Source organism: Xyrauchen texanus, chromosome 32 (genome assembly GCF_025860055.1).
Source record: "Xyrauchen texanus isolate HMW12.3.18 chromosome 32, RBS_HiC_50CHRs, whole genome shotgun sequence".
In the NCBI taxonomy this organism is placed as follows: domain Eukaryota; kingdom Metazoa; phylum Chordata; class Actinopteri; order Cypriniformes; family Catostomidae; genus Xyrauchen; species Xyrauchen texanus.
Genome location: NC_068307.1, coordinates 34714703 through 34742635, shown reverse-complemented (window position 1 = coordinate 34742635; position 27933 = coordinate 34714703). Strand labels below are relative to the sequence as shown.

The 27933-nt window shown below is 37.9% G+C and overlaps 1 protein-coding gene across 1 annotated transcript; it reads left to right on the top strand.

Moving 5' to 3' along the window:
* Nucleotides 1–143: 143 nt before the first annotated feature.
* Nucleotides 144–26191, top strand: LOC127625947 (major facilitator superfamily domain-containing protein 4A-like). Its single transcript, XM_052101441.1, has 10 exons — nucleotides 144–504; nucleotides 5336–5534; nucleotides 7194–7430; nucleotides 8488–8650; nucleotides 9729–9844; nucleotides 9946–10119; nucleotides 17672–17819; nucleotides 22903–22973; nucleotides 23061–23181; nucleotides 25642–26191. The coding sequence occupies exons 1-10, from the start codon at nucleotides 269–271 to the stop codon at nucleotides 25761–25763; spliced, it is 1587 nt and encodes a 528-aa protein (XP_051957401.1). The 5' UTR covers nucleotides 144–268; the 3' UTR covers nucleotides 25764–26191.
* Nucleotides 26192–27933: the final 1742 nt, after the last annotated feature.

Below are 27933 nucleotides of genomic sequence, written 5' to 3'. Positions count from 1 at the left end.
GTACAAGAGAGAAAGAAGTAACTTTCTATGACCAAACATTCGAGTGATTCACAAACGCTGTGAGAATCGATTCGGCCGAATCATTAAAAAGAACCGATTCGACGGAATAATTCATTCGCGAACCAGACAAACATCATCACACTTTCAACTCATTGGACTCACACACATGCTTGTCTTTCCGTGAGTGAGTTTTTTCACGTTTGGTATGAATCCAACTGTGGAATGCTGAAGAAACAGGTCGAAAACTGCGTCGCGAAACTTTTCCAGCATGAAGCCGCTGCTGAATGAACGGACCTGCTCTTTATTCCGCAGTAACTGGCAGCATACTTTAACATACTGGAGTGTGTTCTTCAGTTTTGGACTGTGTGTCGCTTTTCTGGGTCCGACCATCCTGGACCTGAGATGTCAGACCCAGTCCACCCTACAGGAGATCACACTGGTCTTCTTCTCCCAGCAGTTTTTCCTCTTTATTGGAAGCACCATTGGAGGATTCTTCAGTAAAACGTGAGTACTTTTGAAAAGATTATACAAAAACTATATTTAGCCTTTAATTATAACATTATATTATTTATGTTGTTGATTAGGTTTTATATTTGACTTTACAGCTTTTGTTTACATTTGTGAACTATTCAGTTACTTCTTTAAAAAGTAGCCAATTGTCATTCAAAATAAATACTTCCCTTTAATACTAATGTTGTTTACAGTATTTCAGTGTTTTCTATATTTAGTTAAATTCAGTGTATTAAGCTTTTAATGTGATTCCATTGATGATAAGAGACGTTATTTTTATTACGAAATACAATTAAATTATTAATAAAATTTCAAATACATTTAAAAGTTGAATTATCTGTATTTGTTTCCCTCTCTCAGACAACTTTAGAGAAAAATACATAGATATTTATACAAGCATACAATTATGTAACCAAATATTCAGCATTGGGAAAGATTTGTCCCCTTCAGTGTTATTGGTGCTTGTGGCATTTACAGTAATCTTAATGCCAAAAAAAAGTATGACAACTGAAAACAAATACTTTTCAAACTTGTTTTTGTTTGATACTGTCTTTTATCCTGTAGAGTTGTTAATTTTTTGTCTTTTCATGAAGCATTTTGTTTTGGCATCTTAATGTTTCCTCCTGAAATTTAAATATAACTGCTAACCAATCAAAAAAGACGTAATTTGTAGAGTTTCTAAGTAAAAGAAGATCTGACCCATCCATGGCCACTGTTTTTGTTTGGAAACCCCTGTTGTGGTCATGTGCTCATTAAAGTAATTCAAGTCTTATTCAGTTAGTCTGGTCCTCAAGCCATATAAACACATGCTGGTTGTTCTTTTGCATGGAAAATATGATAAACAAATTAAACATTTTCTTTTTTGGCATCTGTGCTTATTTTCTTAGAGATCAAAAATTCCAGGACAGGAACTTTAAAAATGTTTCAATGACTGTTTTAATTTGCTTAGAATTTTATGGTTATCTTTAGGAGGAAATACGTCCCTGACATAGTTACTTCTACTGATAATCAGTATCTTATTTAGTGTACGGTTTGTTTTGTATGACTGATACTTCCACTGTGTTGTGTGTAGAAATATACACTTGCAATCGAAAATATTCAACCCCCCTCACCTTAAAAAGTGTTATGCTGATGTGAATATAATTTTATGATATATACAACAAGTCTCGGTAAACACATAAAGAGTATTTGATGCATACAAGCAATTTTGATACAGAAGTTAAGATAATATTGAGTTTAAATGAAAAACATCTAGTTCTCTTGACAAATGTACTTGTGCACTGTTATTCAACCCCCAACCTCAGTACTTGGTGGAACATCCTTTTGTCTTGATAAACTCTAATTTCAGTAATTGCTGACATTCTTTGCCCATTTTTCTCATGCAAAATCTTCCAGCTCATTGAGGTTTGATGGCTTCCGTGCTGCAACTGCTTTCTTTAAATCCCACCAAAGATTTTCTATGGGATTTAAATCTGGAGACTGAGAAGGCCACTCCAGGACTTATTCCTTAACCAAGCTTTGGTTGACTTGGAAGTGTGCTTGGGATCACGGGCTGTGCCTCATTTGGAATGCTGCATCCTCCGGGGGCTGCATTTGTCGGCCGCATACGTCATCGAGGCTGTCTCATTTCATAACAGCGAGTAGCACACTTTGAATGCAGCCTTAGAATGCGACCTTCTTTTACAGGAATTCAGAGGATGCATGAGGTGTATCCTTTGTGGGCACTCACAACCCACAATTCTTTGCTTCAATGGAAATGTCTAAAAAAAAATGCCAATTTGCTAGTAAATATGATGTTCAAACGCAAGTATTTTTAATTCCTAAGTTGAAGTACCTCAGTAGATGAGTGCAAAGTATATAATATGCATTATTATATTAATATATAATTAAAGTATTAGACTAAAAGTACACCTGTAAAATCTATTTTCTTTTTACATCTTTATATCTCTCCTAAAATGTACCTCATAGGCCTACATTCCCTTCTAAAGGAACTTTGTTACAGTCTCACTCAAAGCGCTCGCACTTGTTAAAGAGTGGCGTGCTGTCATAGCAACCATGTTACATTCCGTTTCCGTTTGTCCTACGAAGGCCGTCTCGTTTAAATGAGATTTGTTTAAAAGAGGACGCCCGGTATACTGCAGCCTTCAAAGGACGCATCCTACCTAGCCTTCGAAATCAGACACAGCCACTGCATTGCTGGAGAGTCCAAATTCCTTCTGGCATATTCCAGTCGACCCTTCTTGTGCTTCTTAGTCAAGAGTGCCGTGGTTGTGGAGTCAAGCCAGGAAGTCCTTGGATGTTAAGTGAGTTTCTTTTGGTTGCCATTGACACATTTTCCCAGCCTTCATCAGGTCATCCTGTCTTTTGCAGGAACACAGGGGTTTTTCTTCATTGTCCCGATGAGATGGCTAAGGCCTCTTTACGAAGTTTTGGGCTTTCTCCCATGGCCAGGCAGGTTTGCTGCTGTGCCATAGGATTTGAACTTCCGTACAATGCTCCCAGTATTGTCTCTAGGAATGTTCAAGGTCTTAGAAGTCTTCTTTTACCCATAGCCCTTTTGGTGCAATGAAATGATCTCCGCTCTCAGCTTTTGTGATGGCTCCTTAGTCTTCACCATGATTGCAACACGCCTTGAACACATCCCTGGGTCGTGTTTATTTAAACACCTCTCAGCTATAGCAAATTAAGAGTCGTTATTCAGTTCCCAGTGGGTTAATCATGTTTTAACTAAACTTTAGGTCATACAGACTAGCAGTAGGTTTTCAAATCAGCAATATTATTTAGGGGTTGAATAATTGTGACAAGGCAGTATTAACAAAATGTCCTGCTACTCTAAAATACTACATCATTCATTGTATTTGTTCATATGATCTATCATTCAACTGATAAAGACTTAATTTAAAGCAAAATCTAGCTCTGCAGAAATATTTAAAGTTATAAATTCTTCCTTACTTTGGGGATTTGAATATTTCTGATTATGCGTGTGTCTATGTGTGTCTGTGTGTGTGTGTTTACCAAATGTCCCCACAAGGAAAGTAAAACCCAAAATGTTTGACGTTTTGGGAGAAAATTGTTGGTTCCCATGAGGAAAATTGAATGTTTTTGAAGATGTAAAAATGCAGAAAGTTTTCTGTGAGGGTTAGGTTTAGGGGTAGGGTTAAGGTTAGGGGATAGAATATAAAGTGTGTACAGTATAAAAACCATTATGTCTGTGGAAAGTCCCCATAAAACATGGAAACACAACGTGTGTGTGTGTGTGTGTGTGTGTGTGTGTGTGTGTGTGTGTGGGGATACATGCAAATTACAAGTTGTAACAACATAAAAATAACATATTTGCATTCCCTACCAATGCACTATGCGAGGAGGAAGCTGGCATGAAAGTAATAGTGCATTACAGGGTAAGAAATTTGCCAGGCAAAAATGCAAGAAATTTTGCTCATGGCAAAAATGCTATTTTTATTAAAAATGTGGGTGGCAATAAATGCCTCCATTGTGCATTCTCTTTTTTTATATGTTGCATGCTGTGTGGTTATATATATATATATATATATATATATATATATATATATATATATATATATATATATATATATGGTTAGAAAAAATAAATGCCCTCTGCAATCCCCTCAAAATCAATTCCAGGGGCAGATGTTATCTCTTAATAAAAAGAAAACTGAAACACTGAAATTTATTATATAATGTTGGTTTAACTTGTGATTTAACTTAAATTGTGGGCATTGGTTCCACACAATGAAAATCTTTGTAGCGAAAACCTAAATTAATTGAGTTAACTTAAATTTTATCTGAAATAACTATTGAACTTTGCAGATTATTGCTAGGTAGCAAAAAAATAAATAATAATAAATATATATATATTATTTTTATTAAATAACACTTTATTTTAAAATGTACTCTCCCACTCCAGTCCAATGCAAAGCAAAGCATGCTGGGAACTGGAACTCCCCTGCCTGGTTTCAACAATACATTGATGCAGCAAATATTCACATAGTCCTAACACAATTTAATGTAGTGAACATAGATGGATTATACACAATTAAATTAAGTTGAGACCAAATGCTAAAGAATTGTGTTGCATTAACTAATTTTAAATAAATTAATTGAGCAAGCAGTAAAAGTTCAGTTGAGTGAACAACATCCATTAGATATCTGAATCCATGAAAAAAAAAAATAATCGCATAGCAATGTGATCCATATTACTTTTTGATGACTATTACATATCACTTGGACTTTACACAATATAATTATGTACTCATCTCACACGTGAATGTATTGAGTTGATTTTAAGTGTTCTGGTTTAGTATTTTAAATAGAGCTGCTTTCCCTTTTTCCAGTGTAGGTGCATTACATACGCACTATCATGTGGCTGTATTACCAATATTTGATAAGCCATGTAAACAGAATTTTACTGGGCCAAGGTGAAAATGAAGTCAGTGATATTGATGCCTTGGGCGGCACAGATAAATGCCTCACAGAAACCAGTTTATTTCAAAAGACTCACCAGAGGCCATTTTAGGTGTGATCTGTTTGTAACTATTCTTTACCAGTATATTGTACACCACAGCAAATTAAAGGTGCAAATAACTTCCACTGTAATTAAGTTTTCCCCCCCAAGGATATGAATTGTGCTTTTGACAAATGTGTTTAAAATGATGTTCACACTGAACATGAAGTGACGAATCCAGTCATATCAGTAGCCTAATAAAAGTGAAACATAAACATAAAATGACTTTGTGCTCTTGCTTTGATGCAGTTTTGTGAAACGCATCATTGTTAAAGGATAATGACTTGTTCTCCTTTGTCGTAGGCTTGTGAGCTCTTTGTCAGCTCTGGCTGTGTCCACCCTCATCATCTCTGTGGTTTTTGCCATCATCCCACTATGCCATAAGTTACTCTTGCTGGCGTTCGCCATGGCGGTGTCTGGTCTTGCCATGGGCATCATTGACACCATATCTAACCTGCAGTTGGTGAAGATCTACCAGAAAGACTCTACAGTTTTCCTGCAGGTGGGCACTGGCTCACTACGTGGTCAGCGGGATGGTTTCTCGACACTGGTTAAGGATAATTCAAGGCTTAAAGGGGTAGTTCACCCACAAATTTAAATGTTTTACTCATCATTTGCCTTCCCAGAAGTGTATGACTTACTTTCTTCTGCTGAACACAAGCAAAGATTTTTAGAAGAATATCTCAGCTCTTTAGGTCCATACAATGCAAGTGAATGGTGACCAAAACTTTACGTTCTTAAAAGCACATAAAGGTAGCATAAAAGTAATACATACGACTCCAGTGGTTAAATCTATGTCTTCAGATGCAATAGGATAGATGTGGGTGAGAAACAGATCAATATTTAAGTCCTTTTTGACCATAAATTCTCCTCCCTGCCGAGTTGGTGATGAAGAATGCAAATCGACAAAAACAAAAAGAGGAGGGTTGTTTGAAATTGGAGATTTATACCCTGTTTACGCTGGGCCTGTCTGTTGATGATTCACAATGTGCCGTAATTGCTAGAGGCTGTCTACACTGGATGCGTCAATGCAAACATTCTAAACCGTTTATTGGTGTCGTTGGTAGTAGTGGCGCCAGCACATGCAACGCAAAATGGAATGGAACACCCGTTTAATGTTGGTGCGACAGACGCACTGCACTGGACGATTCCAGTGTAAACAGCATCATTGATTATAATAGGGTTCTATTGCTTTTGACGCAATGCAAGGTGCCGCCCACATACAGTGTAGAGAGGGTGTAATATTGTGTTATATATAGGGAGTTGGTGCCATATACAGACTGTGTTATATGCGTATAGGGAGTGGCCGTACTGGTCCTGTACATTAATTCTGTAAGAAGGAATGTTCCTTGCATCGGAGCAATTCAAGCTTGATGTACCACCTTGATGCAGTAGAGGGCAGTCAGCACTCCAGCTGTACAGGCAACACTCCTTCGCAAACCAGCGAGCAGGCAGCACAGCCTTCCACAGATGACACGTTCTTGCACTCAATGACATCTGGACCAAGCACAACAGAATGCAGGGATCTTGAGATAGGCTTTTGCATTTATCTTGACACAGCATTTTAAAAGTATAGTGTTTATAATAAGAGGCACTGAAAACTATTGAGATGCAATGCAACAAAAGTGAGATGCTCCAAAATTGTCCATCTGATGCATGAGTGGATAGACCAACAATTAAAATAGAGCAGAGGATAGTAGGTCAACAATAGGGTTATGTTCAATGACATGGAAATCCAACAAACATTATTTTCACTTTTAAAGCCTATTTTTGTTTTGTCTAATTGGTTCACTTGTCTGTTGCCACAATATTATGTAAAGAATTTGTATTAAGTATCTGAATTAATACATTTGAGGCATACATATTATATTTATAATTATTTTAACTATTCGAAATTACCTTTATTTGGGGGCCTTTCTCAGTAAATGTTGGTTTATGATTAATTGTTATTAATTCCATTAATTAATCAGTTTAAAAAAAAAAAAAACTATTGACAGCCCTAATTTTTAGGGTTGGGTTTTGGGGATAAAGTTAATAAAATATGCATATTATAGAGTCAGTACCATCAGTTTTATAACGCTGCTTTTAAACTTTTAAAGCAGTATCATAGCAGGATTACTGATTCTCCTAACTGTCTTGGTTCTCTCTGATCTCTTCACAGGCTCTACACTTCTTTGTCGGTCTCGGGGCATTAATGAGCCCCCTTATAGCTGACCCCTTCCTGTCTGATACCAATTGTGTAATAGGAAACAGCAGCATCAATACAACATCATTAAGTCATCTGAGGAACACACTCGCAGGCAGACAAATACAAAATGTGTCCAATGTCCACCTCCACACCGAGGGCGAAGTGGTGACCAACGTCTCCTACGCTTTCTGGATCATGGCTCTCATCAACGTAGGGCTGGTCTTTCTTGTGTCCTTTTTGACGCAATTTTGATTTCTGGGTGAACTTTCCCTTTAAACTGTTTATTAAATCCATATTCAAACATTTTTGATTGAGCCATTAGTAGAGTAACCAATGGATTTCAGTACTAATGCCAACATAATATTAAAGTAGTGTGCAGTTAGTCTGCATACTAAATGTTCTGTCAGCTCTAATGTCAGACTAAGGGCCAGCTGGGAGGGTATTTGAATACGAGAAACTAATCGAGATTGTCTCCTTGGCAACCATCTTCCATCCAATAGTATTTGCATACAAATTGGGTATAATGTCTTATGGCTGTGTTTGGCCTGAATTAAATAAATAGTAATAGCATACTGTCATAATAATGGACACACAATTACAATATATAACTTTTTGCACACATCTTGATAATTTGGTACAAAAACTTTACATTCCATTTGAAACTATATTTTTGATGAATTAATTCAAAAACGATTTGTTTGATTCATCACTCAACGATTTCCATTTAATAAATTAAATTAATAAATAAAATTTCATTAAAAATATATTTTAGTTAAATACTACTTTTTATCATTGTGATTTGATTAGGTTAAATATATTGCATAAAATTTTGTACAGTTTATGGTTCAAGTTGTACCTTTTGTCCAAAGCCTACTTTGGTTTTCCGCGTACCACTATGTCTCACACACAGTGTGCATGACATAAATCTTTTCATCAGCACAGTACGTGTGTACTGTACAGTTTTTGTAGACACGCAGACAATCTACAAATGTATTCGTGGTCTGCGCATGCTGTGAATGCATCCATATGGCATGCGATCAAAAGAATACTTAAAAAGGCTAGAGCGCTCAAACGTACGTGAGAAAGATCAGCACGCGGAAAAACAAAGTATACCCTTCACATTTCAGTTATGTAAAACCGCTTTGCAAATAGAAAAAGAATCAGTTCAAATAAATTATTCCTTTGTGGACATAATTAATTGTTACTGGTGGTGTGTGTTCATCCATGTCTAAATGCATGTGTAACTTTCTCTTCTCTGTGTGTGTAGCTGCCTGTACCCATCGGAATATTCATTCTTATGTATCGGGAGCGTTTGTTTGCATGTGGTTCCCCCAGTCACCGTTTGCTAAATGGAGACGTTCTGGCAAAAAAAAACTGGGGAACCACAGGACAGTCAGAAGACAATGGGAATCAGAAAGAGGATCCTAAAAGTAAGAATTAAAGCTGAAGTATGTAATTTCTGCACCGTTTACGACTGCATTTAATTTTGGAATTCCATTTATTGCTATTAGTGGCACAGAAATTACATACTTTGGCAATTATAAGGGTTCAAGCAGTTTGGAAAAGTGGAGAAAATGACCAAAATTGCTGAATTTGAAAGAAAAGAAGAAGAAACAATATGCTAGGTATTGCAGTTTTGGAGTTAATGCCAAAAAAATATATATATATTAGCTTATTATAGTGAGATATTGTGGCCGATTCTTACAAAATTTGGTATACAGCCTAATTTTGGCAACCTGTAAGTAGATGCCATATTTCATAATTATCAGCCATTCACAACGCAAGTTATTGGCTGCTAAAATGTTATTGACTGCTGGCAGCCATTTTGGTTGAGTTGGCCAATCAGTATTTTAAGGATATGTTGGCACTTGACCCAAAGAAGATGAATGCCAGATTCTAACATCCTCAACCAAACTGTTGTGGAGTTATAATAACTGGTTTTTAGTTGTAGAACTGTACGAAATTTGGCTTGCACCCTTGAAAAAAGTCTTCATGATGAAGATTTGGAAGAAATATGTTGATTTGGGCCACAGCCAAAACATTATCTGGCTTCTAAATGACTTGACCTTCGTTGCTGGAACCCCTAATAATTGTTTGCAAACAGGTTTCCTGAACACTCCCCCAGCATGTAGTGCCACCCAAATTTCATGCCATTGGTAGAGCCAGTGTCGTTAAATCGAGCTGCTCAAACAAACAGATTGCAATTCCATTTGGTGCCACAGTTGATGCAGAGATTAAACACTGCTCCTTTAAGGCAAGAGCATGTGAAGCTCTTTCCACTCAGCTTGTACACCCACCTCACTTCTATACCAATGACATTGACGAAACAATTACTGCTTTGGATCTGACATGAAAGTAATATATGCCAAATAATGTTAAAATTGCAAGCATACATAGTAGTCTCTTTGTACATACTATGTCTGTATTCAAGATGTGAGAAGCAGCCTAAAAGGATGTTCTTGTAATCTTCCCCCCGTATATCCGAGACTTACTATGCTGTCTCTGCAGGCCATATAGAACTGTTCAGCTGCTGTCTCCTTGGCAACATGCACAGTCTTCCGTTGTCTTTCTTTGGTATCCATATCCTTGGGGGTCTGGTGCTCTTTTTTTACGATGGTTTAGTGGTAAGTAGGATTATCACTTCACAGCTGTATCAAGCTTTGTAATTAAAGAGTATTAGCTTAATTACTTGAATTCATGAATACCTTAATTTTACATACCTTAGGGCTCATACACAGGCTTCGTCTACACCTACGCAGTGGCGCCCCCTTTGAGTCTACCTCATAAGACAGCCGGCTACTTGACGTGCATCTTCTGGGCGGCCATTACCGTGGGACGCTTATCTGCCATACCTCTGTCTTACCGCTTGAAACCTGTAAAACTCCTAATCATCAATCAGGTATGTTACTCCCCTCTCCCTATAATCAACCAGCCAATGAGCAGTTTGACTCTGCCTTAGAGAGCAACATTTTAAAAGATGGGCAATTTTCTTTGAAGCACTTAGGCCCCATTTAGACCTTGCATTAACATGCGTATCATATCCGGATAGTATCTGGATATTCTTTAGCTGGATTGCATTTAAATGTTGCAGTCAAATCGGATGAAGCTCCGATTTTTACCTGCACAAAATCTAAAACACTAATTCTGTATTACATCAGTGGCTATGATTACTGTCTTTTAGCTCAATTTAAAAACATTAATGGATAATTTAAATGCTTTCTATCACTTTAATAGTCAGGGTTTTTCCTGCATTGATTTTTCATTACATTTTGGGTAGCCAAAGCAAAGCTATTGATATTCATCTCATGTTCGGCACTTTTTATATACTTCTCTTCTGAAATGCGTGAGTGAAGACTGGTTTCACGTGAGTGTCGCAGGTGATTAGACAACAGGACAGAGATGTGAGCGAGTGAGGATTTCAGGAGAGAGATGAGATATTACAAGTGTAAACCAATGGAATATTCATGGGATATTATTTATTGTTCGAGTGACAAGATTGCAAACTTGTGTCTGCTGTGTTCTTCACATTGTGATGTCTGAATTAACAGAAAAAGGCAAGAACAGACAACACAGCGCAATAACAATGGATAACTATAGCGCAACATCATCACATAATTAATTACTAACATAGTTGAGTGTCTTTACACCTGTAATTGAATGTGGTCAAGCATTTCATTTAAATTAAATGGAATTATTTAAATGTGTTTTTACCACACTAGCTTACTTTTGTGGTATTTCATAGACAGTAGACCAACCTAAACTTCAAACTACTGTCAGTCAAACAATGTCTTCCTGTCTACACCAGACACAAAAGATGTTGAACTTTCTAAAAAAAAAAAATCTTGTTGGTAGGAGTAGAGGGAGCAATTGTTGCACAAAATGGCTATTTACTGTTGCCGTGTTGCGCTATTCGCATCTAATGTAGACAAGGTGTTAGGCTGTTTTTTTTTAGAAAAAAAAAAACATTCTGTATAGAAGAATGTTGTTCCAGTGTGAATGAGAGGCATAAACATTGGCAAATCAATAAATTTTCAAATGAGAACCAATACAATAATTCGGTAATAAAGAGCGTTTTTATTTTTAAACTCAGTTTTCAGGCCACATAAACACTAATCCTTTTATCACCGAAACTTAGTTTCCTAACATCAGTGTTTTCCGAAGTATGCGTTTGTTGAGAGCGTTTTCTAAAGTTTCTGTTTTCAGTGCCACTCTAGTGTGGATGAGTGGCGTAAACATCTCAAAATAAATCAATTTTCCAATGAAAACCATTACACTAATTAATTTTTGTTTGAAAAGTCATCATTTTAAGTAAAGTAAGCGATAATGGAGAGTATTTTCAATTTCGTTTGGAAACTGATTTCAGGCCAAAACCACACTAATCCTTTTATCTCTGAAAACTCTGTTTTTAGTTTCCTTACTGTTTTTAGTTTCCCAACATCAACAGCCAGATTACGTTTGGCGGTTCTGACGATGGGGATGATATGCTATGTCACTTGCAGCTTCAGGCGAGTGGTCCACGGAGGATGTTGCCACCCCTTCCCCCAGCGAGGTTGTAGAACGTGCACACGCCACAGACAAGAAGCTTCTTCACGTCCTTGCGAGGGTGGTTGAAGAGCTCGGTCTTGAGTGGTCCCCTCCAGAAGAGCCAGAGAAGTCTCACCTGGATGAATGGTTGCAAACCGGCCATCATTAACAGACCATGGTCGGAGGAGCGCACCATTCTTTCCAGAGGTCCGCACGGAGCTCACAAAGATCTGGCATGCTCCCTATTCTTTGCGCACTCAGGTCGGAGGTGCTGCCGTCCTCACTAAAGTGGACCATGCTGAGGAAAAAGGCTGCTCAAAGCTTCCTCCGGAGGAACAGGCAGTTGCAGCGTACCTCTGCCATAATACTTCCATGGGATGGAAATCCCAAGCTGTGTCGACTGATGTCCATAGTGGCTGGAAGAGCTTATACAGCAGTGGGCCAAGCTTGTTCAGCACTTTACAGCATGTCAGTGCTCCAGGTTTTTCGAGCTAAGCTCCTCAAACAAATGGATGAGCAAGTCCCCGATCCAGAGCTGTACAGATTTGGTGCTGTGAGCCACGAAAGCTACCGCTCAGGACAGTGGTAATGTGATGAGCAACCTGGTGGTTCTGGACTGGCATATTTGGCTAACGCTTATGGAGATGCATGACTCAGAGAAAGCTGCCCATCTCGACACCCCGGTGTTGCACAACGGTCTCTTTGGCAACGCCAAGGAAGGCTTTTCAGAGCGCTTCATCGCGGCACGAAAGCAGTCTTAAGTGATGAAACACTTTCTGCCAAATAGAAGTAGCACTTCTCCTTTCCCGGCATGCTACCGATCTAATTACAGTCAAAGGCAGGCAAAGAATCCATCTCTCACTGCCCCAGAACAGCTGAAAGCTACTACTGAGGCCATCTGTGAAGCCATGCAAACTGTGGCACAAGCGTAAGCACCTGCTGTCTTAAAGCGAACACCATGCAGAAAGGTTCCTGATATGCCCAGCCCGTGAATATGAGCCCAGAGCTTGCCGAAGAAGGGTCGATTCGAGGCACACAGTGTTTCACGCCTCTTCCTCAAAACTGTTCATCGGTAACGGGACATTGTTCAAAATCTCACTTCTGTGTGAATTACTCAAATAAAGATTGTTCTCACAAAAGAGAAAAAAGTACCCAATGTACAAACACGGAACACTTACACATTCTCTGGAAAATTTCCTCTTCATGTATCATACACCCCACACATTACGCTCAACTGCTTCCCTATGTTGAGCGGCGCTCTATCTTCTATAGAGAGTGAATCAATAAGCCTGCTGTCTTGGGGCTTCATCCAATTCTATATCTGAGACGCTTGAATCGCTTGCTCGCGAAGCACCCATTCAAAATTTTAAATCAGAAATAGATCTTATCTCGCATCCGTCCTCCAATCGAGTGGGCGTCATCTCCTCTCATTGCATGCAACACATGTCCCAGTTCATCTGAATTTCAAAGCGGATCTTATGTCACGCCAGGGAGCATTACCAGGGAAATCGAGACTTCATCCTCAGACAGTGATGAGGATTAGGGAAATATTCAGCAAAGCATATGCCGACCTATCCGCCTGCACGGAGAATGGCCACAGTCCCCTTTGGTACTCCATGTCCCAAGCCCCGCTGTGTGTGTATGTGATGGCTCACAAATGGCCGGCGAAATGCAAGTATGCATATACCAGTGCGCCTCCATTCTGTCATCAGCAAAGTCCGAATGGACATTCAATGGGTACCATTCTGTTGTGAAACAATTCTGTTAATTACGCCAAAATGGCCCAATCAGTCCTGGTTTCAGGAGATGATAGAAATACTAGACAGCCCTCCATGGGAAAGAAGGCCTTGGCGAGACCTGCTCTCTCAAGCATAAGGCACAATTTGGCATCCCCAACCAGAGCTGTGGAACCTACACATGTGGCCCCTGAACGGAGCACATTGGACGGGCCAGAATTGGCTCAGTCGGTGATTAACACTATTTTACAGGCTAGAGTACAGTCCATGAGATGCCTCAATATACTTAAATGGCATATGTTTGCAAATTAGTGCTCTTCACATGGTAAAGGCCTGTGAGATTTTGACATTCCTTCAAGAGCGGCTGGATGCTGGTATTACCCCATCAATGCTTAAGGTTTATATAGCGACTATCTCAGCATAACACACCCTGGAGGCTGGCTCTAATAGGCAAACATAATCTAGTCGTAATGTTCCTTATGGGAGGGAGGCGTTTGAGCCCCCCTCGCCTTGCTATGGTGCAGACTTCGGACTTCAATCTAGTGCTGAAGGCATTCACAAACTCCCCTTTCGTGCCATTGGCATCTGTTGAGATGTGGGTGCTTTCCTTAAAGACAGAACTCCTATTGGCTTTGGCCTCATTTATACGGGTGGGTGACAACCAGGTGCTGTTGACTGATAAGATTGCTGGTCGGAGATCACAGATCCTGCCAGCTGCCTATGATCCATCTGAACCCCCTTTTTGTACTGCTGGTTGAGTGAGTTTGAGTCCATCTCTCGATCCACTCTTCAGGAAATTATTGCCTATGTCTTGTTTTCATGATACTATCCCTTCACTTCTTATCAAGTAGCTCTTCGACACTGTGGGGCCCAGACTTCTTTCCATAATAAATAAATGTCTTAACACGGGTACCCTACCTAATCACTTTAAGCACGCTGTAGTGATACATCCCTTAAGAGACTGAACATTGATCCTGTTGACTAAACAAATTATAGACCGATTTAGAATCTGCCCATCATCTCAAAAGTTTTGGAAAAAGCAGTTCTATTACAATTACAATCTTTCTTGAATGCAAATTCTATATTTGAGACGTTTCAGTCAGATTTCAGAGCAGTTCATAGTACAGCTCTGCTTTGTTAAATGTTTTATATGATATTTTAATAACTGTTGACTCTGGTGATAATGCAATCCTTGTTTTTTTAGATCTCAGTGCATCATTTATTATGGTCAACCATAACATCCTCATTTCTCATCTCAAGCACTGTGTGGGTATTAAGGGAACTGTTCTCAAATGGTTTCATTCTTATCTGACAGATAGAAGGTTTTCAATCAGCCCAAGTAACTTCACGTCCTCTGTAGCACATCTTCTGTGAGTGGGGGGGGTCCCTTTGACGGTACTGCTACCCACTAATATAATTTAAGCCACCTTGCCTCCCAAACAAAATCCCAAAAAAAGAATTTGGGATTTTTATTTGACAGCGATCTTAAATTAGACAAACAGATAACCTCAGTTGTTAGATCTAGTTTTTTAATTTACATCTTTTATCTTAAGTTTTTACAAGAGATATTGAATGAGCGATCCATGAGTTTGTTACATCCTGTTTAGACTACTGTAATTCTCTGTATTACAGAATAAACTCATCGTCTCTAGTCTTATCTACAAATGGTCCAGAATGCGGACCAAGACTCTTGAAAGGTCTTTGGAAGCGTGAACACATTACACCTATCTGAATCTCATTACACCAGTCCACTCAGAGTTGATTTTAAAATTATCTTATTTGTTTATAAGTCCCTAAACAACTTACAACTCAACTATATATATATAATCCCTCCAGAGCTCTTAGATCAAGGACTCAAAGACTGCTTATCATACCTAGGTCTAGTCTGAAGCAAAGAGGTGAACGTGCTTTTGCCATAGCTGGATCCAAGCTTTGGAACAGTTTGCAATACAAATAAGATCTGCTCCGAAATTGTTGGTTTTTAAATGTTTGCTAAAAATATTAATTTTCTCTGGCTTATAATGTTGTCTAATGTGTGTATGGCTTACAGTTTTATTATTTTTTATGTCTTATTCTACTGTACAATTTTATGTTTTTTATAGATTTTGTTGTAATGCACATTGGTCAACACCAGATTTATAAATAGTGCTCTATAAATACATTTTGGCATTTGAATGTTGGGTGCTAGAGCTTCTTGGTAGGGCATTCCAATTTCTCCCATTCATTTAAATAAAAGTGACTCGTCTCTGCTAAATAGTCTTTGGCCTCACACTCTATAGAACTACAATGCCCATCATGCACTACGTCTCCCCGAAGTTTGCACAATTTTACTCCTGATTCCTCACATTACAGGGAAAGTAGAGGTGTACAAAAGCAATGCATTACTTTATTTAAAGAGTAACACTGATGTTATGGTCTAAAATAAAACAAATTTTGTATTATTTTACTCGTTACTCAAAAAAGCTATTTGATTATGTAATATACATTACTTTTAACGCTTTACCCTCAACACTGGCTATAACCTGTTTAGTTATTTAAAACCAATTCTTAATTTTATTTTATCTGCATCGTTATTTTTCATCCAAACCGAAAAAGAAAGAAAATAATGAAGAAGCTTAATTGTTCAAAATGATTGATTCTGAAGCAAGCCTCTCCATCACACATTTCTTTGCACATTACTTTGGGATTTAGTCAATAATTAATCCAGGTGTAGTTTAATAATTTCTGCCACGAACATAGCAAAATGAATGTGTTTTCAAACGAAAACGTAGCCTACTAGTCTGTCTCATTTTAAAACTCGCGATTTTAAAACTGTGCGATAATGAAGAGTGTTTTCAATTTCGTGAAACAGTTTTTAGGCCACAACTACATTTTAAGATTGAAAACTCCATTTTCAGTTTCCTAACTTAATATTTTTCCAAAGTATGCAGTAATAAAAAGCGTATTCATTTGTAAAAATGTTTCATGCCGCATCCACACTAATTCTTTAATCTCTGAAAACTCTTTTCAGTTTGCTAACGTCAAGGTTTTCCGAAGTATCTGGTTAAGGAGAGTGTTTGAAAATGTTTTCAGTGCTGATCCAGTGTGGTTGAGTGCTGTAAACGTAGCAAAATGAATGTTTTCAAACGAAAACGTAGCCTACTAGTCTGTCTCGTTTGAAAATTCAGTTTTCAGTTTCCTAAGGTCATCGTTTTCTAAAGTATGCATTAATGGACAGCTTTTTCGAAAGTCTCTGTGCCGTTTTCAGTGCCTTTCCAGTGTGGTTGAGAGCTGTAAATCTAGCTAAATTAATGCATTTTCAAACGAAAACATATTAGTCTGTTCTCATTTGAAAACTCTGTTTTAAGTTTCTTAACATCTTCGTTTTCCAAAGTATGCATTAATGGAGAGTGTTCCAGTGTGGATGAAAGGTGTAAACATAGCGAATCAATGCAATTTTAAATGAAAACATATTAGACTAATCTGTCTGATTTTCAAAGTATGAATGAAGCAACAGTCCTTCATCTGAATATTTTTTGCTTTCAATCGACTCCTTTTCGCATTTACAGGTTTGGAACTCAGAAGTAAAATGTAGCGGGATCCATTTCTATTGTGGTCACAGCAAATATTAGTTTTGCTCCAACAGCAAAAAAGTGTTTCCACAAATTTCAAAAAGAAAGTTGATATCTTTGTGTTTATTTTTTTTTTTAATGCCAGAGCAATATAACCCAAAGATTAATGTTCTTAATGTACACACACACAAACACAAAATTATGTACTGGATTTACACTGCAAAACAACATATTTTGTCCATTCTGACTCAGAAAACCTCAAATACACTTGACAGATTTGTGTTCAGTTAGACTTTAAAAATGGGCTATGCAAAACCTGCAATGTCACCATGGCCGTAAAGGTGTGCCACCCATTAAAGTGCACTAAGGGAAACTTTGGACAGGAACAAACATCCTCGTCCCTTATCCTGCTCTGCCCTGTCCATTTGCCAGTTGGCAGATTTGTTTATCTGACATGCCTAAATTGTAGCTGAGGCTCTTTTTTTCAGTTCACAGTTTTATTTGCTCAAAGTTTATGACAGCATGACTCTTAATTTCCGTTGCTCAGGAGAAAAAGCAGGGTGTTCACCTCAAATAACAAATGCTTCATTGGTGAAGCGTGTCCAATTGCTAATCTTTTCCATTCTGTTCTCTCTTGTAGGTGGGTGTGATAGTCACACTACTTCTCCTACTGTTTTTTTCTAACAGTAGTGTGTTCCTCTTCATTGGCACCTGCTGTCTTGGTCTGTTCATAAGCAGTGTCTTCCCCTGCATGCTTGCACTCACCGAAGACATCCTAGAATACAAAGGTACAGTACAACAACAAAATGTCATTGTTTCTTGCATTGTACAAGGAATTGTTTGCCCAAAAATGTATGTCATCATTTATGGATCCTCATGTCATTCCAAACCTATATGACTTTGTTTCTTACGTGGAACACAATTAAATAAATTTTCAAGAGTATACTGGTCATTTTTTCCATGCGATTAGAACGAATGAAGACTGGAGCTTTCAACCTTTTTTAAAAGAAATCAAAACCACCATAAAAGTATCATGAAAGCAGGTCTATATGACTTGTGTGTATTATTCCCAAGTCATACGATAGTTTTGTGTTAGGTACAGACTGAAATTTAAGCCGATATTTACTGGTTACATTCCTTTAGTGAGCTGTTAACTCGAGAACTTCTGCAACTGAAGCATTGAATCAATTAAACTTGAGATGCAGATAAGTTTGATTCATGAATGAATCTTTCTGATCGGTTTTGTCAACCGAATCAACTGATTCATTAAAAAGACTCCAAAGAATGATTCATTTACACTTCTGATATTGTTTCTTCTCTAAAGAAGTCTCTTGAATGTACTGAGGAGAGCTAAGGTGACCTAAATTATAAAATATTGACTTAAATTATGGTCTGTTCCTCACACAAAGCTCTATTGTATGGATTCTGGAGACTTGGAATATGGGTCATTGGATAAATACGTTTTTGAAATCTTTTAAAAATCTAGATTTAAACAATGGCTAAGTTTGTAGAAATGTAATTATTGTGTCCATGTTGGTTTCATAAATTTTTGAATTTTTTTTTAATTGCATTTTCAACCAAATAATGTAGATACTTTAAAATTTCAAGTGATTTAACCATCAAGTAAAAGGTATTAAAATACTTTCCATGCTCCTTGAATACATGTGTACACAGCTTTATTATAAGTAAATATATTTTGAGGTAAAAAAAATATTTTTTTATACAAATGTGTTGAATGTTTGAGTCACGAATGTCAAAACGTTTTCTTATGGTGCGTTCAGACCAAAGGCGTCAAGAGAGTCAAATCGACCAGAAGTCATTCATTTTCTATGGCAGCCAGCGGTTGGCACAGCTAAGGCTTTGACGTGGTTCGGCGGAAACCTATTGGTGTATAGAAGTGCTCCGCTCTAGCGAAGTCTAGAGAACACAACAGTGAAACTTTGGTTCCCACCAAACATTAGTTCTGAAGACAAAATGGAGGAGAAACTGATTATTGCGTGCGGGTTTTCCTATAATATATGATCTGTCCCTGTTTGCTTACAGGTATATAGATAATTTTAAAAAACGATGCGTGGACAAAGGTGTCTGAAATTGTTGGTGTGACAGGTGAGTTGATGAAGTGGATATTATGGTTTATATAATAATATATTAAAATATTTCATGAGGACATACGCTACTTGTGATATGTCTGCCAAAAAGATACCAGTCGACATGTCTGGATGTTTTGCGGCCCCTTTAGAGTTCACAAAACCAAGCATTATGAATGAACATTGCCTCTTTTTTAAACTACGTCAGAGCGTCCACGAATCTTCCATAGCATTATTGGCAGGGCAGCCAGAGCGAATTTTGATGCTCTCGCCGCCTTTGGTCTGAACGCACAGTTATGGTTACTCCGTTTGACCCAAACAAAATGCAACTTTTCATACAAATAAAAAAATATTTGATATTTTTTTTAAAACAAACAGTTACGAGCAGGACTGGACTGATAATCTGGCACACCAGGCATTTTCCTGGTGGGCCGACACACTTTGGGGCCATTCAGGGGCTGACTGGCCATCGGGAGAACCTAGCGGGCCACGCAACGTACCGAATGGACCGCGATAAGCAAAACTGAGCTGGCGCGTTATGCAGAACGTACCACAAAACGGCGCCTGCGATATGCAGAAAGGGACAGAGAACACACCCCCACCCCCTTTTTGGGCCACTTGCCATGATTTTTTTCTTCCCAGTCCAGCCCTGGTTATGAGGGTCTAAAGAGGTACTGTTTTATGGCTTTTTTGTCACATGACAATAAAATGCTACCTGCTTCTTGGTAACACAACCTGACTTTTTTTTTTCTGGATAAAACATTTTAAACAACAGTATTATCAATTATTAACTAAATATTAATCGAATAAAAGTTATAAAAATATAAATAATATATAAATATTATTATTATTATTAACAAAAATTGTTCACTGATTATCTTTCTATGAAACAGTAGTAAATTTTATTATTCAAAACTACTTACACCAACATTTATAAATGTATAACGTGTTCATCATTGTAGATATGTATTCAAGTTATTGTTTTGTGTGAATTGCATTATCAATGTATTTTTGAATAACATAATAAATCTGGAGCATTTGCATCCTTTTTGAAGCTTGAATTCCACTAATGTTCCAAGGATGAACAACGTCAAACAGGCTTGGAGACATAAAGATGACAGAATGTCCATTTATTGTTGTTACCAATCCTTTAAATCATTTGCTTTTTATTTGTGGGTTTCATCAATACGTCAGTAACCATTGATGCTTTTGCAGATCAGTATTTACTCAAAGTTTATTGCTGAGCTCACCTCTGTTACTGTCGGCACTCCCATCTGCACCCTTAATTCTTTCCATTGTTGGCCTTTTACACGTTCTGCTTGACAGGTCTTGCATCTTGCAGCAAAGACAATCCTTTCAAACTCGGTAGTGAAAGCCACTGGGAGGAATCATTGCGAAATAAATGGCTAATTACTATTTGCCCTCTGTACACTACAGCTCTGTGGGATTTGATAGGGTAAAGCAATAAAAATATCAGTAATGAATGAATGTCAGCAGTCCCACCAGTGCCTGTGGGTTTGGAGTTTGAATAAACAACTGGTTGTAGTTGTTAAATCATGTGGGAAAACGCACACAGAGAGATGGTATAATGAGGAGACGGCCCACTTGTTGAAAAATTAATGAGAGAATTCGCAACACTCAATATGACGGCTAGGAATGGAAGTTCTGACTGAAATCGCCAATCACCTTTATGTACTCTAGAATAGTGCATCTCAGCTGGTTTAGCCTCAGGACACAGATTTGACTTTGGACATCAAGTGGTGACCCAACACAGCACCAAACTGTATTATAAAAAAAAAGAAAATAGACATGTATTAATATTACCTTGAACTGCAAAGGCCCAACAATATGCAAAATAATTACCATGACATAGGCTGACTAGAAATGGACAATTTAGCATTTTATATGTCTTAAATTTTGATGATCATGTGTTCTCAGCAGCCAATAATTCACAACACAAAAGGCATTGCAATCGGCATAAAGTTAACCTGTATTTAATGTAGTCTGGATTGCATTTTTATTTTATTTTTTTTACAGTGATTTTGCTTAGATTTCGCTTAAAGATGCTACATTTATGATACCATTGTTCTCAGAATTTATTGACATGGTATTTAAACTAGGACAATTGACTAAATTGAATCAAATGAATTACATTGACAATTGAATTGTATTAATCGCAATTAAACTCATATATTATTATTTATTAATAAAATATATATATAGACAAAGGCTTTGTATGTATATATACATACTGAAGAGCCAAAACATGCCTAATAAGTTGGTCCTCTGTGTGCTGCCAAAACAGCGCATAACCGCCGAGGCATGGACTATACAAGACACCTGAAGGTGTCCTGTGGTATCTAGCACCAAGATATTAGCAGGAGATCCTTCAAGTCCTGTTAGCTGCAAGGTGGAGCCGCCTTGAAATCTTCTCATGTTCCTCACACCATTCCCGAACAATGTGTGCAGTGTGGCAGGGCGCATTATACTGCTGAAAGAGGCCCCTGCCATCAGGGAATACCATTGCCATGAAGGGGTGTACCTGGCCTGCAACTATGTTTAGGTAGGTGGCATGTGTCAAATTGACGTCCACATGAATGGCCAGACCTAGGGTTTCCCAACAGGACATTGCCCAGAACGTCACACTCCCTCCACTGACTTGATGTCTTCCCAGAGTGCATCCTGGTGCCATCACTTTCCCAGTTAAACGGCGCACACGTACAAGGCCACCCACATGAAGTAAAAGAAAACGGGCCTCATTGGACCATGCAACCTTCTTCCACTGCTCCAAGGTCCAGTTCTGATGCTCATGTGCCCATTGTTGGCACTTTTGATTGTGGACAGGGGTCATCATGGGCACTTTGACCGGTCTGCGTCTATGAAGCCCCATATGCAGCAGGGTCCGATGCACTGTGTTGTGACATTCCTCCCATAACCATCATTCGAATTTTCGGTGACTTGTGCCACAGTAGACTTTCTGTCGGTTCGGACCAGACAGGATAGCCTTCAGTGCCCTCATGCATCGATGTGCCTTGTCTGTTCAAAACCCTGTTGTCAGGCTTGTCCCTCCTCGGACCACTGTCAGTAGGTACTCACCAATCACCGTTTCAGAGATGCTCTGACCCAGTCATATGGCACAACAATTTGGCCTTTGTCAAAATCACTCAGGTTGTCACTTTTGCCCATTTCTCATTGACTATGAGAACTGATTGTACTCATTGTACATTGTACATCTAATCTACCCAGACCTTGAAATGTGGCCTTGTTAGTAAATGATCAATGTTACTTGTTTCACCTGTAAGTTGTCATAACGTTTTTGGCTCATCAGGTACCGGTAGTTTAGAAATGAAAAAATGCATCTTGAGAGACCTGCGTTCTGTTGTGTTCGGTCCAGCTCTCTTTGCGCGTGTCATCTGTGGAAGGCTGTACAGCTGTAGTTGTGTTGACTGCCCCCTACTGCCACACAATGTTAGTATATCAAGCTTGAATTGCTCTCATAGTATGAACATTCCCTATTACGGAATTAACGCACAGTCCGGGGGCATGATTGTTTCACGTTATTTCTCATTTATTTTAACACAATAAATTAACATGTAAAATCAACAGCCCTGTTTGAAACGTAATCTTGACAGGCAGGTTTGGCCATTTCGGAGCTGTACTTGCTTGTTGTGTAGATAAAAATAGCTCTCTTTAGAGTTGTCATGATGGCTTCTGGGTGAACTCACAAGCCTTAAAGGGTGATCATACACATCTTAAGCTTGTTGCGTTTTGTGTCGTCTCATAGGTTGTGCCACTACAGTCCTGGTGACCAGTGCTGGGATGGGAGAGATGTTACTACAGGTGCTTGTAGGATCGGTAAGGCTCTGCTTATCGATGCTTTGCTTGCTCTGGCAGTGCTTTGTTTTTATAACCATGTTAATTTGAGATTCTTTCCTGTCACAGGTGATGTACATTCATGGCAGTTTCAGCTTCCTGTTGTGTGGAATGGTCTTTGGCTGCATGGCATTCATTTTCTTCATTTTGCTGTTCTTTGTCCAGCAAAATCACAAAAACTTCACTGAAGGTTTGTTGACTTTGAATTCATATAATCAGGCCATCCATTCTACAGATTCCCCCCACAAACACTTGGCAAAAATATTTTCTTAATCTTGTCTTGTTTTTCATTTATTCAAATAAATAATAAACGGTATACTTTATAAGATATGACTTGCTTTCAAAGACTATATCTTGAATAAAGATATTTAATTGCACAAAGCTTAAATACATTTAGTTAGAGTTATGCTAAAAACAAGAAAATATTATATATCTTTATTTAAGAAAAATTATCTCATGTTTTAATATCTTATGCAGTTTTAATGATTTTTCAACAATTTTACTGGAAAACAGACAAAAATACTGATTTAAACAATGATTTTTTTGTAGTGCAGCAGAGAAAGTGTAAGAAAAATATGCTAGTCTGTGTGGACACATAATATTAAATAAAACTCTAAAAACAAACCCGCTAAAAACAATGCCACTAATATTGATAAATATGCTACAGAAATTCGAAGTATGGGGGCCAAAGTTGCCCTTGTAATTAATCTGATATAGTCCTTAATATTCTATTATAATCATACTTAATTCTACACTGCCTGGCCAAAACAAACTCTCTGTTTGGATTTAAATAAGCAGATATTTAAGAGCCTATGATTGAAACCCTAAATAATACAGTGTGTAGCTTCTCATTTCTTTTCTTTCTTTTTTGAATCCCCTTTTTTCCCCAAATGCCCAATTCCCACTACTTAGTAGGTCCTCGTGGTGGCACGGTTACTCACCTCAATCCGTGTGGCAGAGGTCAAGTCTCAGTTGCCTCCGCTTCTGAGACATTCAATCCGCACATCTTATCACGTGGCTCGCTGTGCATGACACCGCGGAGACTCACAGCATGTGGAGGCTCATGCTATCCTCCGTGATCCATGCACAACTTATCACGCACCCCATTGAAAACGAGAACCACAAATCGCGACCTCGAAGAGGTTACCCCATGTGAGTGTACCCTCCCTAGCAACCGGGCCAATTTGGTTGCTTAGGAGGCCTGGATGGAGACACTCCGCACGCCCTGGACTCGAACTTAAGACTCCAGTGGTGGTAGTCAGCGTCTTTACTCTAATTTCTTAAACAACCATGTCGGAAGACAAATCCCGTGGTCGTGGAAAATATGTTACTGTGTTTCAGAAGGGGCAAATTATTGGTCTGCATCCAGCAAAGAAAATGTGGAGATTGCTGAAATCACTAGAATTGGGTTAAGAACTGTGAGACGCATTATTAAAACCTAGGATAGTGTTGAACCGTCAGCTTCGCGGAAGAAATGTGGTTGAAAAAAAACATGATTGGATCACTAAAATGCTTGGTCATGTCGTAAAAAATCAACAGTAGAACTCACGGCTGTGTTTATTAGTGAAAGTAAGAGCATTTTCACACGCACAATGCATCGAGAACTTACAGGATTGGGATTAAACCGCTGTGTGGCCACAAGAATGTCACTTGTTAGTGAGACGAATCGGAAAAAAATTACTTTGTTTGCTAGGGAGCATAAAGATTGGACTGTAGAGCAAAGGAAAAAGGACATGTGATTTGATGAGTCCAGATTTACCCTATACCAAAGCGATGGGCGTGTCATGGTAAGAAGGGAACCGATGCACCCGCCATTCATCGTGCTCACTGTACAAGCCTCTGGAGGCAGTGTTATGATCTGGGGTCGCTTCAGTTGGTCAGTTGTTCAGCAACGTTATGCAGCAATAAAATGAAGTCAGCTGACTACCTGAATGTAATGAATGACCAGGCTATCCCATCAATGGATTCTTTCTTCCCTGACAGCATGGACATATTCCAGGATGACAATGCCAAGATTCATCGGGCTCAAACTGAGTGAAAGAGTGGTTCAGGGAGCATGAGGAATCATTTTTACATATGAACTGGCCACCACAGAGTCCTGATCTTAACCCCATTGAAAGTTTTTGGGATGTGGTGGAGTGGTTCGACTAAAAATGAATGGACAGGAATAAATGTTGTGACTTTGCAAAAGGTTGTCGAAACAACGCCACGACGAATGTGCGGCATATTCAAAGCTAAAGATGGTCCAACGAAATATTAGAGTATGCAGGTTTTTTTGCCTGGCAGTCCATTATAGTCCAAGATATGCATATTATAGCAGATTTTCTTTATTTTTGAGATAAAAGGTAATAAATTCTTATTCTTGAAAATCTGTATTAATTCATTGATTATATTGAAGTCAATGGATGAGACACTGTTTGTTTTAAGTGGTTAGGGGAAAAAAGGTCAAATAAAGGTAAAGAAATTCACCTGAAAATCAAACCAAGGGGAAAATATTGCTCCTTAATGAAAAAGTACATTTCTGACATTGACTGTAATATTAGCTAACTCTCGTCTCTCATCTAAAACTAATACAGTTTAGACACAAATAACACTCGAAAAGATGCAGAGGTCAATTTCTAATGTATCTTCTGGAATTTTCTTTGTGCAGTTTTACCCAATAATCCCCCTGTAGAAAGGCTTGAGGAGAATGGGATCAAGACCTGCTCTAGTGCAGTACTGAACTCATGGGATATCTCAGAGTGGAAAGCATCAATCGATCCAGAGCAATGACAGTCTGAGGGTATCCAGAGAGAACATGGATGCAGAGAGGACTGCAGTAAAGGGATGGAGTCGTTGACTCAGGGCACTTGAGACATTCCCATTGCTAAACTAACAGCAGCAACCAAATATATTCTTGGACAATGATACAAATCAATGACAATTTTGAATGTACAGCTTTTTTGGCCACCAAGGACAGCATATCAGAATGTTAAAAAGATTTATTTTTGATAAATGAACAATTACATTTGTTATTGCACAAACATCGCAATTTAATCATGTTTAATGGATCCAATGTCACTGAATATGCGCAATACAGTAACTTGAAGTAAATGGAAATTGTTTTGTGCTCATTGGTCAGCATTTTTCCAAGAATCATCACTTTAATATCAGTTGAAAAAATGGTTTCTCATTAGATCAAATTGTCAATACTAAGAAGGCAGAATTTTTAATATTGTATTTTTCTTTTTATTCTAAAGTAAATCTAAGAGTTTGGAATTTTACTGGGCTCATACTCTCCTTTCTATTCTCGTTCAAATTCGCCTGACTATTTGTCTTGTTCATACATCAGTTGCCAAATTCAGTAACATCCACAACACTTTTGTGGTGGATAAACTGAAGTCAAATGGACATCCTACTGTCATCCTCTAAAAGTTTTCTTGCATGTTGACCTTAATGTACAGGTGGGCAAACCTGATTGTTGGAGGTTTGCTGTCAGCTAATTTTGTTTTTCTAATTTATGCAGGTATCTAGCACATTAATGTTAACACAATTGCAGCATACATTTGGTCCGTTTGCTTAAGGAAACACAAGCCAAACTATAATTTTTTTATTTTATTTTTTTTTAGAAATCTTCCATACCTATAAACATCCAAAGATTAGTACAACAGGTATGCCAATAAACATTTGTAAACATTTGAGCTGCTAAAGACAAAAATACATTTTGCACAAAAATATTGAATAAAACATTTGGTGTAAATCTTGTACCATAAAAGTAACACTTTTTTCACACAATTGATTTTAGAATTGTTTTTCTTTTACAAAATACTATACTATTTTTGCTAATGAGAAACAAACATTGTGTTCCAAATACAGTGCAGTCTTGATTTGTGTCTACACTTGGCAAAAAAAATAAAAATAATACAGTTATAGGGCAGTGTCTGTAAATGTAAAATATAGGGCTTTCTGACTTGATTTTGGTGTAAGAATCTTTAATGAAAACAAAAAACTGATTAACAAAGCTAAAATGACCACAAAAGAGTTTAAAATTGGTCTGGAAATGATTTTTAAGTCTCACTATGTGCAGCAAAATTATTGAATGCATAGTTTTCTAAAGTTTTATCCAGAAAATAAAGTTGTGTGTGTTTGGGGTAAGGAAAATCACTACTAAAATGATATTAATTTTTCAACGATTCTACAAAATACAAAGTGCCAGTAAGAGGAAATAGGAAGAAAAAAAAATGTAAGTGCTTTAGACTCACATTAGGTACAACATATGTTCGGTATGGCTATAATAGTTAAATACACTCAAGTTGGGAAAAAAAAAACTGAGTAGGAATAAAACAAAACATCATTGCTTGTAAGCTAAACACATAAAACACATCCATTTTTATCCATTACAAGAACAATTTAAACAAACGACTATTTAAAGTAAAAAGATCCCCAAACACAAAGACACACAGCGAGTAAGGGAGTGAAAAAACAGGTTAAAAACAACATTGCATACTGCACAAAATCCATTATTAAAAATGTTAAAGGCATTAAGCAACTAGATATGCCCTCAATTAGAAAACAATTGCATGTGCAGAGCTCACAATTCTAAACGCTAAAAGGAATGCAAATCAAAAAACATTTAATTCCAGCTAATTCTGACATCTCGCAAAATTACTAATTAATTTAAATATGAGTGCTGCAGTTGGAAAGGTATTTGCACGCTTTGCATCACGAGTGGCTTTAACATTGTTGTAAAGGTGTCTATGCTTGATATGATCCACGAGTACAGCCTGAAAATACTAATCTTATATTATTAAAAAGTACTATAAAAAAAAAGAAAGAGATGAAGAATTGTTCCACGTTAAAGCCGAAGCATTGTTCAAGTTTCCGCGTGCCGCTAAACCTCGCGCACATTGAACGCAATGCAAATTTCGTCATCAGCACAGTAATCGCGAACTGTCCACATGCA

Coding starts and splice junctions, on each gene's coding strand:
- LOC127625947 (XM_052101441.1), top strand. CDS start 269: ATGAAGCCGCTGCTGAATGAACGGACCTGCTCTTTATTCCGCAGTAAC. Junction 10,120..17,671: donor AACTCCTAATCATCAATCAG/GTATGTTACTCC, acceptor TCTCTCTTGTAG/GTGGGTGTGATAGTCACACT. Junction 17,820..22,902: donor AGACATCCTAGAATACAAAG/GTACAGTACAAC, acceptor GTCGTCTCATAG/GTTGTGCCACTACAGTCCTG.